This window comes from Musa acuminata, chromosome BXJ1-6 (genome assembly GCF_036884655.1).
Source record: "Musa acuminata AAA Group cultivar baxijiao chromosome BXJ1-6, Cavendish_Baxijiao_AAA, whole genome shotgun sequence".
Taxonomy (NCBI): domain Eukaryota; kingdom Viridiplantae; phylum Streptophyta; class Magnoliopsida; order Zingiberales; family Musaceae; genus Musa; species Musa acuminata.
This window is the reverse complement of record NC_088332.1, coordinates 13,064,133-13,081,428: the sequence shown is the minus strand read 5'-3', so window position 1 is coordinate 13,081,428 and position 17,296 is coordinate 13,064,133. Positions and strand designations below refer to the sequence as shown.

At 40.4% G+C, this 17,296-nt stretch overlaps 1 protein-coding gene and 2 pseudogenes across 2 annotated transcripts; 2 read left to right on the top strand and 1 right to left on the bottom strand.

Moving 5' to 3' along the window:
• Positions 1 to 109: 109 nt before the first annotated feature.
• Positions 110 to 2,066, bottom strand: LOC103988438 (WAT1-related protein At5g07050-like; annotated as a pseudogene).
• A 24-nt stretch (positions 2,067 to 2,090) lies between these two features.
• On the top strand, positions 2,091 to 10,088 carry LOC135676373 (uncharacterized; annotated as a pseudogene). Its single transcript, XR_010514257.1, has 6 exons — positions 2,091 to 2,357; positions 2,457 to 2,548; positions 3,152 to 3,248; positions 4,585 to 5,444; positions 5,522 to 5,655; positions 6,378 to 10,088. The product of XR_010514257.1 is annotated as an uncharacterized LOC135676373 (transcript).
• A 1,374-nt stretch (positions 10,089 to 11,462) lies between these two features.
• On the top strand, positions 11,463 to 14,626 carry LOC103987948 (tubulin beta-1 chain). Its single transcript, XM_009406424.3, has 4 exons — positions 11,463 to 11,577; positions 12,149 to 12,548; positions 12,865 to 13,134; positions 13,762 to 14,626. The coding sequence occupies exons 2-4, from the start codon at positions 12,155 to 12,157 to the stop codon at positions 14,439 to 14,441; spliced, it is 1,344 nt and encodes a 447-aa protein (XP_009404699.1). The 5' UTR covers positions 11,463 to 11,577; positions 12,149 to 12,154; the 3' UTR covers positions 14,442 to 14,626.
• Positions 14,627 to 17,296: the final 2,670 nt, after the last annotated feature.

Genomic DNA, 17,296 nt, shown 5'->3' with positions numbered 1-17,296 from the left:
ATCTTCTTCCTTAGTTGTTCTTCTTTCATAACTCCATCCATTGTTCTTCTTCTTTCATAACTTTTATCTTCTTCCTTAATTGTTCTTCTCCCGCTCAACTCCATCCGATCTAACGATTTCCATGGACAGGTATGTCCATAGCTTCCCACTCTTTCTCCTTGCTCGCCATGTTCTTGCCCGACAGATTCGAGTAGAGGCCAACGATAATAAGAACTGATCCAACTACTCAGCACCCACAAGAAAATATGGTGGACAACTGTGTAAGTCAAGATGATGATCTATTTTATTATTCGGAGAGGTATTGCTGTATCAACTTTCTTTGATGGACGTAAAGCGATCAGTTTTCTTCTTGGACGTGGTGTATGAATGTGGCAAGCTTACCCTCCCAAGTAGATCTTCTCAGCAAGGATGAAGAAGCCCCATTATGGCCAACTATAATCATCGTCAGAGGGCTGAAGGCAGAGGCAAAGACGGGCCCTTTGTCCTGTATCACCCGACTTTGAACATAGTAGGCAGTGCAGCAAATGCCCCGTGAGATCTTGCAAGTATAGGAGAGAGAGGAGGAGGAGGAGGAGGAGGAGAGAGGGAGACTGATTGCATAGGCAGCAGCAACGAGGTCCATATCCAACCCTATGTGCCACACAGAAACATTGTGCTCCATGACAAAGGTGACAACAATGGCTTGCAGAGTGCCCACAAAGCATATCAATGAGGTGAGTGAGAGGGGAGCATCATATCTTCTCAAGGCTGCAGCTTGTTGAAGCAGGACGAATTGCCACAAAGAACAACTTTATGAGGCACTGCAACTGTTACATATCAAACGAGGATTACCTGGAGGATGAAGAGAGAAGTCCAAGCCAGGGTTGCAATGACAAGGAAGATGCAGCCCTTGAACCAGTCCTTGTCGGTCGACGCTGCAGCAACAGGCGGTACGTTGGCTTGGTGGGGACGGTCATGCATATGCTTCGTCCACACCATCTCCATAAGAGGCCCCTTGTACAGGGTCATCAACATGGTCCCGGCCACAGTCACCAGCCTCCCGACCACCTTGGCTTGGAATCTCACCTTCTTCAGATCAACCTTCTCCATCCTGTCATTGGACGACCGCATTAGATTAGCAGCACTTGCACTTGTAATGGATCCATGAGAGCTGCGATCGAACTTGTCTACCTGCATAGGACGGCCAGCACGAAGGTCATGGCGGGCGACATGTTGCTCATCGCGCAGGAGAAGGTTGGCGACGTGAACTTCAACCCGGCGTAGTAGAAATTCTGGTCTATGACCGGCCTAAACCATGTCAAACATGGCGTCAAGTCTTGCAGAAACTATTAGCTGACAACTATGTCATCAAGCTAAGGTACAACTATCTGCATGAAACTATTAGCCCTAGCACAAATTTCTGCATGAAGATGGCGAAGGTCATCCTCGGCCACACGCCCCTGTTGTTATTAGGAGCAAGCACGATGAGTGCAAGAGCTCACAACTCTGTATCGGAAGTCTGTGCTCCTTTACCTCTCGAGGATGAGGGCGAAGGGGGCTATGGACAAGGTGGCGAAGGCATGTCGATAGACGACCAGCACGTAGTGGCTCATCCCGTCGTCGAGGGAGACCTTGGTGATGATGTTCATGTCGGCGTAGCCGAGTTGGAGCAAGATCATGGCGACGGAAGAACTTGCTGCAGCTCCCTTGCCTCCTCATCGCAGCAGGAGAGTGTGTCTCTGGATTCTGCACCACTGAGGACTGTATGTGGCAACTTGGAGCCAGCATTTATAAGCAGCACTGGCCAGTGAGGTCATCACAGTGGCAGAAAGAGGAGGAGCATGGTTAGGTCTTGGGCGCTACTTCAGTGGTGGGTGATGGCAGATGCACCCATACGATGTGGGGGATGCCGGTGCGTGCTGTTGACGATGTCTTCCCTATCCTCATGGAGGCATGCTTGGCCGTGGGCAGAAGCAGGGGATTCTTTGCATCCCTGCTTGCATTAAGATGGAGGTCTTGGAATTCCACTTGCATAACAAACGGGTCTCGGGTCTGATATGGCCGTGGATCAAAGCGAGACCCGACATCATTCCGTTAGGCCGAGTTCGGGCTCCGAAACCGTTGTTTTGGCTCGAGTGGAAGTAACGCCACCTCGGCCAGCCGTTCGTTTCGTCGCCTCGCTCCGTCGTCGTCTCCAGCGCCGCCCTCGTCTGCGCCTCTCCTTTCGGTTGCTTCCCGAGGAAGTATCAGCGGAGTCCTCCCTCGGCGATCATGGCCGCGGAGGCGGCGGAAGAGAAACGTCAACCAAGGACGAGGCCCAGATCCAGGCTCATCGTCCGCCTCGCCGGGTTCCTCGTCGCCCACAGCGTTCTCGTCAGGTACTCTCTTCGTCCTTCTCTCTCTATCTCTCTCTTACATTCTTTTTGGTTGATGCTATTGGAGTTCTGACCGATCCAAATCGTTGTGTTGAAACCAAGCGTGGTGTGTTGCATAGCGGGGTCGATCGCTTTCCTCCTCCTCCCCTTACTGGCCAAGAACGCTTACGTCTCCGAGAACGCGCTGATGCCAGGTTGGTACCTTCTCCGACCTGAAAATTGCCCTGCCTCCCTAATCAATTCACGGTTCTTTCCCTGCGTTGGATCTTTATGCATCGAATGCCTACTTAATTGTCTCCAATTGGTTGTTCTTTGATAGTCTCATTATGATTTGCAGATCCTCTGAGTGTGTGTCAAATTCTTAGGTCATAGAACTCTAGGGAAAACGAAGGGAATGTTGCTCAGGCTAAAACGGACATATGATGATGGGAGAGCCATCGTGTCTTGTAAAATTCAATTTTGTAGAAAAGGAAAGTGAAAAAACGATAACAACTCAATGACCAAACCCAACCTACATTGATCGAAATGATCTTTTTTTTTTACCCTGTTATATTCGTTGAAATAATGATTTGTATGTTTTAGCATGTCTTTTATGTAGAATCATACATCTAGAGATGGAACCAAGTCTTGATGCATGTCCCTTTAAAATAAGCTGGTAAAAATTCTGAACTGAGCATGTCGTTCATTCTTAATGAATGGTTGACTGTAATACCTTTTCTATGAGCATTTATTGCTCAAGTTTATAACTGATTAATTAGCATTGAATGTACTTGACCACTAAAAGGATCTGGTAACAGGTTCTGCCAATCCAATGTTTTCTTCTCAGGACGTACTCGAAGTAAACAGATTTGTCGTGGAAATGATTGATAAAGAAAACACAAAAGCTACAGGAATGTATGTCCGTTTACTTCTGTGTACATAGTTTTTTATAAACTTGATTTTTTCATGGATAACTTTGGTTTTTCCTGGTCGTTCTCTGGAAGTTTAATGCCTTATTATAAATGAGATGTTGAAACATGTGGCACCAGATCCATAGTGTGTTTTCTTAGGTTGGTACTGATTCACTTGTTTTCGGTTGCCATGTGCATGCTTTTTCATGGACACTGACTTGCAATAATCAATACTATTTTGCAATGTGTATTTTTTCACACGGTTTTTATGGCATGTGATAAAATTACTATATATGTTCTGTTAACATTTGGTCAAGCTTAATTTTTTGTTTTCTGAAACATGCATGACACCTACATGCATGACTGCTATCTGTTGTTGATTCACATGATTTTTATAGAAAATCATGTGAATTGACAAACTGGATAGCCAGTTAATAAGGTGTTGACATATCATGTTTATGGACAAGATGATATATGTTTTTCTGGCTAGGAGACTGGGTGTGGTCTAGATATGGTCTGGCTAGGAGATTGGGGATGGTTTAGAAGATGGTCTAGCTAGGGGATTGGGTATGATCTAGTAGTTGGTATTACAAATGATGACTGTTCTATTCACACATGCGCAATGGTGATTAGACAGTTCCAATCCTTGAGGAGGTTCTTTGTTTTGTTTTAAGGCATGGTAACTAAGAGACTTACCTTGTATGACATGGACACAAGTAATAAGAAGGGTAGTTTATAATATAAAGAAAATCTGAGTGATTAGATAGAGGTTGTTGCTTGTTATACCTCATTTATTTTACCGTTGCCTTTTCCACAGGTTATCAGACATTGTTTTGGAATCAGTCAATAAAATTTACTTGTGTTTATTGAAGATAATCTCATAACATCTTCCATTAAACTAGGAATTTAAGAAGTATTAGATCTATGAGGCACTTGATCTGTTTCTTTTTTTTTTATTTTTCTGTTCTTTGAAATGAAAACTCGTGCAATTTGTGCAACATTTTTCATAGAGGTTCACTTGAAGAGCATATTAAAGAATTAATCATTTGAAAACTATAGAATATGAAGTGGGAAACTCATGGAAGAGTCCTCCACAATAGCTTGATGTTTACATCGTTTGAAGCTTAAAACAAATTGCTTGGTGCTTAAAATGCTTTTCTCGATGCTTGATAACAAGCTTGTTAGCACACTAACAATAGTGCCAGCAACTTAGAGGCACATCACACAAGTGCATGTTCTGTTATATCTGTTTGATTATTGCAAGTTTTGGTTTTTTTTTTCCAATAATAACTGCACTTTTTTTTGGTTATTATTAATTTTACACTGCCCAAAAATTTCAGAGAAATAGCAAAATTGATAGGTCAGCAGATGGTGGATGTGGGGTGCTGAATTGTATTACCACAAATTCCAACCTCATGCCAATCAGTTCCATCCTCTTCATTTTTTCTCTTCCATCACTAATACTTTGGGGATGCAAGATAACTCTAGCTGCACATCATTTGGTCTCAATTCTGTTGGAATTATACGAGCGCCTTGTGGTGATGGGAAAGAATCGATTGTGTTGGTAACTCCTTACAATGCAAAGAATCTCAGACAGGATGAAGCCTTATCACTAGGGCTTGCCTTCTCAATTTTCTCACTTCTTAGCAGAGTTACATGGCTTGCAAAGGATATAGTTTGGTTAGCTGCAGATTCCAGATATGGAGAGTATATAGCAGTTGATACTTGGCTAAAAGACTACCATAATCCTTCTTTCCTTAGTGATTCAGGGAAGATAGTTGCTGGTATATGTTTTGAAGAAAATATTCACCATTTTATGGATCAATTAAAGGTTAATGGACCAAAGTGTAATGTTTTTAAGCGTGCTGGAACTATCGCTGTTGCTCTTGTATTTAAGATCGTGGACAAGGAGGAAGAAAGAGATTGTGTTACTATACATGCAGAGGCATCTAATGGCCAGATGCCTAATCTTGATCTTATTAGTATTGTTCGTTATTTGGCAGTTCACAGACAAGGTCTGCATGTAAAGATTGAAACCATGCAATCATTACTTAAATCTGCATTGCTCAAGTTTATTGGTGAAATGCTGCAATGGTTTGGTAAACTGGCCAAACAATTTAATCCAAAATGGAAATTTGATATTACAGCTGCCGAATATGTTGAAGGCACTGCTACTCTTGCAAGCTCAATTTATTATCAGGTTGAAATCATAGACCTTGAGTTTGCTGATTTTTGGTTTGCTTGCCAAGCTTAGTGAGTTGCTTTTCATTTTTGCAGGCCATTGGTGTGCCAACTGGGTCCCATGGGGCTTTCCATGATTACCAAGTGGATGCAGTTACTCTTGAGCTCTCCCCCAGATTCCCTCTTAATAATGACAACAGTCGATCTGCATTTCTTCTTAGCAGTGGCAGGTTAGTTTCCGTAGGCATCTTTATAAATCATTTGCACATGTCGCTTTGGGCATTTGATGCCTTGGGATTATTATGTGATTCAAGACTTTTCTTGTTTGGTCCTCTTTGGTTGTCCAAATTATTTTGTGCTTTTACTGCTAGCTCTTAATTAGTCACCTCTTTCATTGTCTGGCTTAATTTATGATTTTGATGGTAGCTCTTAAGGATGTCTATTCTGATCACTGATACACTATAGTGTTTGGCATTTTATATTATGCATTTTCATGTTCTGAAGTAATAATATCAATATCCCATCATATGTTTTTTTATTCAAGGTTGTTCAAAAGAAACAGGAACCGAAAGAAAACCAATTGGTAGGAGGCTATTAACTACTAAATTGTTTTATAGAGTAAAAATTTCAGTTACATGGCTTACTCCAATTTTAGTAGCTTCTAACTTTTGCCTAATCTTACAATGCGGAATGGTCATTGATATATTCGATAAAAAAATAGTTTCTTTTTGAAAGATGACATACTTAACTTTTTGCATTAGAGCATTGGTGGTACACTTAATGAAGCAGTCATCCGCTCAGTAAATAACCTTCTCGAGAAGTTTCATAAGTCATTTTTCCTCTATCTCTTAACAGCTCCTCATAAGTTTGTGTCTGTCGGAGTTTACATGATTCCATTTGCACTGCTAATAGCTCCTCTTCCAATAGTCACTGCTGCTCTCTTTTCTGGTAGTGATAAATTAGGACTTTCAGCAGATGAAATGAACCCAGAACCTGGATGTGCCAGTCACACAGAAATCAGCTCTGGATCATGGAAATGGCTTCAAGCTGCAAAAGTGGTATTCATGATTCACTTGTGGGGGATCATCGTGTCATTGCTGCCGAGCATTCTTTCCCAACCCCCCCTTATAATCCCAACAAATCTCATGTTAGTTTGGGCTGCAATAGCCATCGGAACCCTGCTGATCTGCTACCTGGTTTTGGGCACTTGTTCCACCCATTGTGGATGGGAACTTCTGAAATCTGTGATGATTGCTGCTGCTTCAATGGGTCTGAGCTTAATGTCAGTCATAATTTTCTCAACCGCACAGACTGGGGCCATGCTGATTGTTCCAATGTGTTTGTTAGTTCAACCTCTGAGGAAGCAGGTGGAGGCAAGTGTTTGTCTCAAGTCGGCACTACTGGTGATCTGCAATTTAGCTCTGGCTGTGGTTGGGTTTCCAACAGTTGCATTACTGATATCTAGAGGTTCGTTTGAGGATTTTGGAAAGACAAGTATCGGTACCTTCTGGGAATTGTCACAGCTCTTATGGTCATGGAACAGCGCCACTTACCTGTACCTACTACGGATTCATCTACCTTGTTGGGTTCTTTGCTTGCATATTTTGCTCTATCCATGTATTGGGAGGTCATCCAAACCATGAACAGTTTTTTGAAGCCGTTGATATTGTCATATTATGGGATCACTCAGTTGCAGAGCAAATACTGGAGAATTCTTGTTATAGAAAGCCACTCAAGCTCATTGGAAAAATGCATGGAGTTTTAGCAAAAGCTATTCATCTCGTGCCACTGAAGAATTGTACGAAAAAGATTTCCCTTTCAAGATGACTCCAGAGAGAAAAAGAGGTTCTAATTGTTCTGACAGCATTATTTTGATTCGTAATTTGACACTAACTGTTTAGATTTTGATATTTGCTGATCCATTGCTCGCCCTTTCAACATGTTGAATGCCTTGGGAGGAGTTGAACATGACCATATAGTTAATTTTATTTCTGCAAAGCATGTCCACAAGTTTGTCATTTGGATACAAAGCATGATAACAAAAGAATTTCGATATATGCTGGAGATTCTGTGTCACTAATAATATCTCGAAACATGTTGAATGATCCAGAATAATATTGGAGAAACACTACATGCAAGTAAAAAGGTCAAATAATTCAAGAAAAAAAATTGATAATTCAGAACATAATGGGACAGCACCAAAGCAATTTCCAGTTGCTTGTTGAATTCCAAGATCATGTGTCTCACATGCTGGCCTTTGCAATGAAAATTAATGCTGCCTTGTTTTAGTATTCTTCAATCTTTAATGAATGAAGAAATGCCTGTCAGTTGCAAGGATCTTTGGCTACTGCACTCATGTTGACCACAGAGATTCTGAGTCCTGCCAATCCAACCCACACATAGGACCACAATTAATGCTCCATATTTCTAGTACCTTTAAATTTTGAGGTGTCAGAAGAAGCATGTCCATTTAATCTGTCTCTTACACACTCCATCTTTATAGTTCATAAAAGCATGACGGCATGATGATAGGATAATTGTCATTGCATAACCTAATCTAGACTTTAATCAGGATGAGAATATAGTTCACATGGTCATGCCAAATAATTGAGTACTATTCAAGGAGCTCCTTGTTCATGAGCTAACATGGATCGCGGACCCTAGTGTACTGCCATGTCCAAAGGTTTCACAGGCAGCATGTGACCTGTGCTGTCACTGCCAATATAAGAACACATAATGAATGCCCAAACAAGCAATCTAATGATCCATGTTCGAGTTATTGGGAAAAATTCATCGTATGTTTACCATGTTATTTCTCTTTCGGATTAGCAAGACATCTTCCTACTGATCATGGTATATAGACAGCTTTGCTATGTTTGATATGATGATGATAATGATGCTTAATTAGACTAAAAAGATCAATTTTGTTATGCTTGTTGAGAATGCTATCTTTGTATTCTTGCTTGGGTATTTGGTTGGTGTTGGTTCTTAAATATTTTTTTATCATAGTATCAGTGCAGTGCCAAGTGACACTGCCATTGTGGTGCTTGTAACCAAGTGCCAAATAGAAATATGTTTGAATTTCCTGTAAAGTAACATTGGCTAGCAAAATTGCCAAATGACTGTAACGAAATTATGGTGGGAAATCTCTCATCCCTCATCACTGACATGGTTTGCAGAATGAAGACTGTCAGTTATTTTTATAGATAAAGGCTTTCCAAATGGAATGGAACCATGACATATGTGCTGGCATTTGTGTTGACATTATATGGGTTTCAGATGTCTGCTGGTCTTCAGGTTTGACTCACAGTGGATGAACTTCTGCAAACAAAGCAATAAAGATACTGCCCTGCAAAATATGATGATTTATTGTCTTTCATATGACCAAGTAGTCAAGTTGGCAGATGCAGATAGAAGTCAAAGCCAGCAAAATCCATTAAAGATGTTGAAGTTTTGTTTTAAATGTTCATCAAGATGCATGGAATTCAGGGAACACATGACAGGTATACCTCAAAGAGGAGACAGTAACCACATCATGCAACTAGTTTAATCCAGCAGTCAAAGCTTGTGGAAACATTTGGAGAAAATGGCAAAGTCTGAGCTAGATCAAATACATCTTGAAAGAATTACTATTTTGTTTGTGTGGAAGATGCAAGAAGTCAAAGTGAAAGGGACGCTCTGTCTGCCTACCACTCACTGATTCTGTAGCTCAAAAAAAATCTCCATTTGGCTCTTCAGAGAGAGATTGCAAGATACAACCATCACATACCAATGTCATCAAAATCTAAAATTTCAGATACAGACTGAAGGCACATTACAATTTGGACCATCCAAAAAATGAGTGAAAGCACCAAACAAAGTGGTCTTTTACTTTGTTTAATGTTTCTAAGAGACTTTCATAGTCAATTCTGCAGGAGGGACTATTAAATAGTAGCCAAGCTCAAATCCCTAGTTGCACTTGGTCAAACCAGTTCTTGTTACCATTGGAAAAACTTTATTGCTGCATCTACTACTGTGATCTGCATTCATGTGGACTTGTCACATGGAACTGTCATGGCAAGGATAAAGAAACCAGTCTCAACAGTGTATGATTGCCATGAAGTCATGAATATGCTTGGATTCTAAACTACTCAAGGATCTGAGTGTGATCCAACAGCTACCTCCCCCACAGTTTTTCTTCATCCACTTGACACCTCAACCATGGTTGGATTCTTCAGTGTCAGGAGCTGATGAATAATAAACAGCAGTAGTAATCCAGAGGTGGGGGTGAAGAGAAACTACTGAGACAGAGGCTCGGGTAGAAAGCAGATCACATGGCTGTCATGTCTTCTCTCATGTGACACTTCTGAGAAATTCACTGTCAGTGTCAGTGCCAGTGCCAGCTTCTTGTCTTCTTCCTTGTGCTTCACACATCAACATCCAGTGGCAGCAAAACATATCACAGCTGGATAAAACAAATTTTTGCATGGAGACCAAATGTCCCGTCTCTCCTTTTTGTTGCCTAAGCAGTCTTTCCAAGTAATGGTTTGAAGGTGAAGTTGAAAAGAGATGTTCAGCCTTTCACACACTTTGAATTTCATATATTCTTTTAAACTTAAGATGAAATTCTATATGAAAACAAATACATCTGTCACATTTAATGATTTGATGTGAACTTCCTCAACTTAGTAATACTTAGCCTGTAGCAAGTTATGAGTAGTATATAACAAGTTGAAGGATTGCAACTGACAAAATCAAAATACACTTTTACTGCATGAATGATGATTAATAAGATCTCCTAAACCTGGTTGAGCCACTCGGACTTGAAATAAATGCTTCCTTTTATTTCGAAGGTTTTGTACTACCTACACATTTTATAGTATAATTTCATGCATATATATATATATAATATTTCATGTGATAGAGATAAATTTGATATCCTCTGGCTCCCTTCCAACTAAATGACAACAAACGCATGAGAATCGATAACCATCCTTGATAGCAGGCTCGAACCTCTTCATCTCCAGACATCTTGAATCATATATCTATAGCTAACAACACTCTACATTGATAACTGACAGTAAATTACCTATATTAACTCATCTGTTACATAGGGTACACCCTCATTAATACCTCTACCACCTCGACTAACACAAGTCCAGAGTGTAGAGCACCCAGGTATAAGAGCTGCACCTACTCTTTACTCTCTTATTTTTACATAGATTATATTATTATTATTTTTTATCCTCTCCATCTTATATTTACTTAAACATCAAAGAGGTCGAGTCGAAAAATCCCTCAACATTAATCTTATAATCATTAGCGACCAAGAGACATTCCTATAGCTTGAAGATGACACGATAATCAAGAGAGAATCTCACGATCCAAAAGATCCCAATTCCTCTATTTGGCCTCACCACTCCAAAGTTAAATCGTCTTATTAAACCGTCTCTCTTATAGACTTTCAATGCTAGTTCATCACATCAAGACTCCCACATCAATCAATACGAAAGAGACACAAGGATGAACTAGCACCCTTGACAGTGAACCAATTATGCCGATTGGAGCCGACTCACCAGCCGATGGTATTCAATTTCTTACGGTAAGTTTTCATAATCAATAAATTTGAACAAAATTGATCAATTGAGGGGGTGTACTTGGACCTTGACGCGACAATACATCTGAGCCATCCAATTCTGAATCCAACGGCTGGAAGAAAAAGGTCAAGCTGATGCGCACCGCCACGAGACAACGTTTGCGGTGTAACTGCCACGTAATTACGGACTTAACCCCGAAACAAATGGAGGACAGAATGGCCATTAACTGAAATCCTTCGAAAGGGCATTATCGTCATCTAAGATTTTCTATCATTTTCAAAACTCAAAGCACCGGTTCCCGCAAGCGAGACCCGCGTCCGACAGCCGTCCGATCTGTACATCGGACGGCATCCGAGAGTTCGTCAGGAGAAAAAGGAGGGAAAGAGCTTTGGCCGTCCGATCCTTTTGGGTCACCTATATGAACCCCTTGCAAGGCTTCGCCTCGCCTCGAGCCCTTCAAAACCCCGTTCTGACACTCTCGAAGCCACCCCGATCCCCTTGCTCTCGCCGGTGAGCCCTCCATTCCGCGATCCATCCATCCTTCCACTCGCGGCATATTGCTCCAAGATCTTTGCGGTATGGAGTTCTTTTGCTTTTTCCCGACGGTTCTTGCAATTCTTTGTGGTGAATGGTTCGTTCCGATCGAGGAAACAGAGTCTTTGGGTTTTTGCACGAGATTTCGAACCAATTTGTTTTGATCCGTGTATAATTCTTGAATATGAGTGGGTTTTTGGTTTTACCCACATTTCTTTGAGAACAATCTTTGAAATTTCAATTTAATGGGTTTGAGTTCATGTGAATTGCTATGGCATGCTTTATATGGATGAATGTTGTACTGTTGATCTGGTTGATTTGATCTTTGGGATGATACGGATCTGCATTTTGTTCTGTGTTTTGGCTTGTACTGGGGAGTTTTCCCAGAACAGTTCTTGATTTCACCATCGTGGTGAGATCCCAGAGCCAATGCTTAGGAATGCGAGGATTTCTATTTTCTTACATGATTCTTTGCATTTGGGTGAATATGCTTGGATCTGTTGTCTTACGCTTCAATTGAATATTAGGGTTTGAATTCTCTGAGGGTTTTGGAGAACCTTCGGAAACCGATTCCGTTGTCAGTCCTAATCTTGCTTCGTTTTCTTTGATTTAGGCAACAATGAGAGAAATCCTCCACGTCCAGGGCGGTCAGTGCGGAAATCAGATCGGGTCTAAGTTCTGGGAAGTGGTGTGTGATGAGCATGGGATCGATCCCACCGGGAGGTACACTGGGACGTCAGATCTCCAGCTGGAGCGTGTCAACGTGTACTACAATGAGGCTTCCTGTGGGAGGTACGTCCCCAGGGCCGTGCTGATGGATCTGGAGCCTGGTACCATGGACAGCGTACGAACTGGGACCTATGGCCAGATCTTCCGCCCCGATAACTTTGTCTTCGGTCAGTCTGGTGCTGGAAACAACTGGGCTAAGGGTCACTACACTGAAGGAGCTGAGCTAATTGACTCGGTTCTCGATGTGGTGAGGAAGGAGGCTGAGAACTGTGACTGCCTTCAGGGTATAATTGCCTTCTCTCTGCATTCTGATATCTTTTTGATTTGATTTGTTATCCCATGAAATCAAAGCAATACTTATTGATACTTCAGAGTGAACTCAACCCTTTCTTATCGCCTAAACTTCAATTTCTTTGTAGAAATGCACTTAATCTTAAGAAATTTCTCTAATCTTGGCATTTTTATTCTTTTGTTTGCTATTACAAAAGTTGGTAGAATGTGATGTTTTCTTTACTGTTTAGATATCATGAGCTTGTTTATTACACATATTTAACACTTAAAATGCACTTTCACTCATAGTAGATGTGTTTTTCTTTTCAGGATTCCAAGTATGCCACTCTCTTGGTGGAGGAACTGGTTCTGGAATGGGAACTCTGTTGATATCAAAGATCAGGGAGGAGTATCCTGATCGGATGATGCTCACCTTCTCTGTTTTCCCTTCACCCAAGGTTTCAGACACCGTTGTTGAGCCCTACAATGCAACCCTTTCCGTCCACCAGTTAGTTGAGAATGCAGACGAATGCATGGTACTGGATAATGAGGCACTTTATGATATATGCTTCCGCACTCTCAAGTTAACCACTCCCAGCTGTAAGTCACACCATTGAATGTTTTCTTATCCTTGTTCAAACTTGTGGTTAAACTATGAATTATGGTTTTTATTTCAATTTAGCAACAAAAAGAGGAGTTGCTTTTGTGCCAGAGTCGTTTTCTTGATAATGATAGCACGTTTAATAGTTATGTTGTCGTGAAGATGATACAACAGCATTTATGCGGAGGAAGGCCACAATGGCACTTTATGAGAAACAAAACCCTTTTTTTTTTTTCACCCCTCTATAAGTAAACATCACATTTCTGTGATGTTGAAAAGATATAGTTTCATGCTTTACAACTTAAGCACTTTTCGAAATTGTGGTTTATAAAATATGCTACAACGGCACTGCTTTTTTCCTCCATGCTCATCTATTGTCAGGACATGTTACACCAGTAGGTTTAGTAGTTAATGAGCCAATTTACAAAAAGTACATGGCAGCACTGTTGAACTGGTGTAAACTGAATGAAAACAACCAACCTGAATTGTTTGGTTTGGTCGTGTTATTTCCTGTAGTGTCTTTGACTTGTTATGCTTTTTATTTGCATTCATTGTTTGTATAATATTTGTGTTTATTGTTGGCAAAACTGGTACTTGGAATCTTATATCTTGGTTGCTCTTATCAGTTGGAGACTTGAATCACTTGATATCTGCAACCATGAGCGGTGTCACATGCTGCCTCCGGTTCCCTGGGCAACTCAATTCTGACCTCCGAAAGCTGGCTGTGAATCTGATCCCCTTCCCTCGTCTCCACTTCTTTATGGTTGGTTTTGCACCCTTGACCTCACGGGGATCACAACAGTACCGTGCCCTGACTGTCCCCGAGCTGACCCAACAGATGTGGGATGCTAAGAACATGATGTGTGCTGCTGATCCTCGCCATGGTCGCTATCTCACAGCCTCTGCTATGTTCAGAGGCAAAATGAGTACTAAAGAAGTTGATGAGCAGATGATCAATGTCCAGAACAAGAACTCATCCTACTTTGTGGAGTGGATTCCCAACAATGTGAAGTCCAGTGTGTGTGACATACCACCTAGGGGTCTCTCTATGGCATCCACCTTCATTGGGAACTCGACATCGATTCAGGAAATGTTTAGGAGGGTGAGTGAGCAGTTCACTGCCATGTTTAGGAGAAAGGCTTTCTTGCACTGGTACACCGGGGAGGGTATGGATGAGATGGAGTTCACTGAAGCTGAGAGCAACATGAACGACCTCGTATCAGAGTACCAGCAGTATCAGGATGCCACTGCCGACGAAGAGGGTGATTACGAGGACGAGGAGGAGGAAATACCCCAAGAGATGTGATATGTAGACCGAACAAGTTGCTGCATGTAGCGATTATCTTGTGGTATTGCTTTTGATATTACGTGCCAGTAGTAGCTATGCACTTCTCTGGTACTGTAGCAGCTAATGTACCTGAATCCGTTGCTATGATGACATATTGCTTAATATGCATGTGTATGTTAATGAATCAGATGATCGTTCAAGTATGTGGTGTAAGATAATTATCTGCTATTGCTGTCAGGGCGATGCCAGTATTTGATGCCGATGAGTGCTGGTGCTCGATTCGAAAGGGTGTGCTCGAGTATTTTCTGCCCAGTATTTGATGTCTTAATGCCAGTGTGGAATGTTTGGCCTCCATTAAGATTTTGGATGCAATGATCAGCTCTTACAGAACCTGGAGAAATCTCCATTAACGCAATGGCTTTATAAAACAATCTTACATGGAAGTCTGAATTATTTTTTTAGAAATTACAAAGAAGGGCAATAGGTAGTTGGTGAAGTCAGAATCTCCAGAATCTTATGATAAACCATTAAAATGGAGTCAACTGGGGCTTCTCAGTCTCCCCTTGGTGGAAGTGTATAATTGAGCTGTTTAGAGTACAGCCAATAACTCCATTACTTGTATCGTCGGCTGCATGCATCATATGAATAACAAATGGATCACTGCATTTACAAGACAAATTGAGCCAATCAACTGGGCTGCACTCCGGAAGAACTTCCTCCGGTAGTGGATCGATCCGGACGAGCTTGCCATGCCAGCGATGACTGTGCCAGAGACAAGAACACAGTCGAGGTGGTCCTCGAATGGAGAACGACCCCAAAGATCGAATTTTGACCGCGGACGGAGAACTCGGACAGGTATCGGTCCTTCTTTATGCCGATCAAATCAGTTAAAATCGACGTTACCTTGCGCCGTCAAATCTTCATCTCAGCTTTAACGAAGAAAAATTGTTTCTTTCCAAGGAGGAGCACAAAAAGAAGGGATTTTTTTTCCCTCGACGGAGGTTTCTTCAGTTAATTGCACAAAAAAGAATCTAAATTTCTTGGCAAGGAGAGGAGGGGAAGAACGTCTTCGACACCTCTCTCCCCATCTCTCACCGATCAAAATGGATCACTTTTCTTTGTGATTTCCCCCTTTTGGACGAGCCCAAATCCTCCCCAGACTGGGGAAAGAACGGAATCGAAAATCCAAGCCGCAAAGCTGCAAAATTTGTCTTCCCTCTTTCCAACATCGAAGGAGAAAAAAAAGCATCGCGGCGCATCGACCGCGACACTCGATCTATTATCTAAATATGACATTTTTCAGATTAGTCCCTGTTCCATTTTACCTTTTCATCCACTGTATTAATTAATCCCTTAAGTGAAATTTCGATGTGTCTTTTGGACTATATTGAATAATATTAAGAGTGTAGTAATTTGTATTCGGAAACGGCCTTTTTTCACATTTGCATATTAATCCTCTACAAATTATATTTGCTCATTAAACCCTGAAAAGTGAAATATGAAGATATCTCATCAGGGCACGCTAAAAATCGTGCTCTCTAAGCGCTTGTGCTAATCTAAAAGCGCCCATCGAACACGGGTTATGTGCAACAAAGAAACTTCTGTTGATAATGAAATCGTATCATATATAATTTGTATGATACGAAATCGTATCATATATAATTTGTATCATATATATATATATATATATATATATATATATATATATATATATATATATATATATATGATACAAATTATATATGAAATCGTATAAATATATAATTTGTATGAAATCGTATCATATATAATTTGTATATATGAAATCGTATTTGGTATGGTCATATATTTCATACGACCATATATGAAATCGTATTTCATATATGAAATCGTATTTCATATATGAAATCGTATTGTATATATTTCATACGAGTTATATGAAATCGTATCATATATAATTTGTATCATATATATATATATATATATATATATATATATATATATATATATATATATATATATATATATATTATCATAAGTTTTACATGCATTTTTGTGTGCTAGAATGCAAATAATTAAATCTTCCATACTCAATTTTTTTTATCTCACATAAATAATCAAAATTTTCAATGAAACAAGAGTTAATCTTCATCTCCTACTCAATTAAATACTAAGATATTAATCTGAGAGTGATATAATATACTACATTGTTATAGTGTCAAAATTGATCATCGAGCTGTGTCAATAAAAATTAAATCAATCCATCACATTTGTCGAACATCGTCACATCTTTAGAAACGGATCTCCGATGATTCTTGAGTATGATTCTCTTAATTAGCATACAAGTTTAGAAAATAATCTTAAAACAATAAATATCTGTTCTTCCTTCAAACACCTATCAATGTGATGGATTTTGATTAGTTGAGCTCCACAGGTAGAATTCTAATTGGACATAAATATTTTTTTTCTCTTTCTTTTTTCTGGAATGGTGTAATTAATGAGAACATAAAAAGACTTGTTCATCAAGATTGGATCAGATGGGATTTGCTATCAAACACTACAGGACTATGGAACCCAAACTCAGTCCACCTTGTTCAATCCTCTTGTCCTCCTTGTGTTCATCAAAGTCAACCTAGAAAGGTCAGAATAGATGAGCTAAAGAGGAGGGTCTGTCTGATGAGGAAGAGCAGCAGAGGATACAGAGCAAGACAAGCCCCTGCAGTCCTCAGCTGCTCAGCAATCTGACAAGTCCCCTCATGATGGCTTTCTTGGAAGATGTCAATTTATAGAACACATACTCTTTTTCATGCTCAACAATCTGCAAGTGAAGTCTCACCCCTTTTATACTTTTTGGATGGTGATAGAGTAAAATCCTTTATTTATTTATTTTTACT

What these genes read in the sequence shown, in the direction of transcription:
- LOC103987948 (XM_009406424.3), top strand. Translation starts at nt 12,155, where the DNA reads ATGAGAGAAATCCTCCACGTCCAGGGCGGTCAGTGCGGAAATCAGATC. An exon ending in GAACTGTGACTGCCTTCAGG is followed by an intron (nt 12,549 to 12,864) that starts GTATAATTGCCT and finishes TTTTCTTTTCAG; the next exon opens with GATTCCAAGTATGCCACTCT. An exon ending in CAAGTTAACCACTCCCAGCT is followed by an intron (nt 13,135 to 13,761) that starts GTAAGTCACACC and finishes TGCTCTTATCAG; the next exon opens with TTGGAGACTTGAATCACTTG.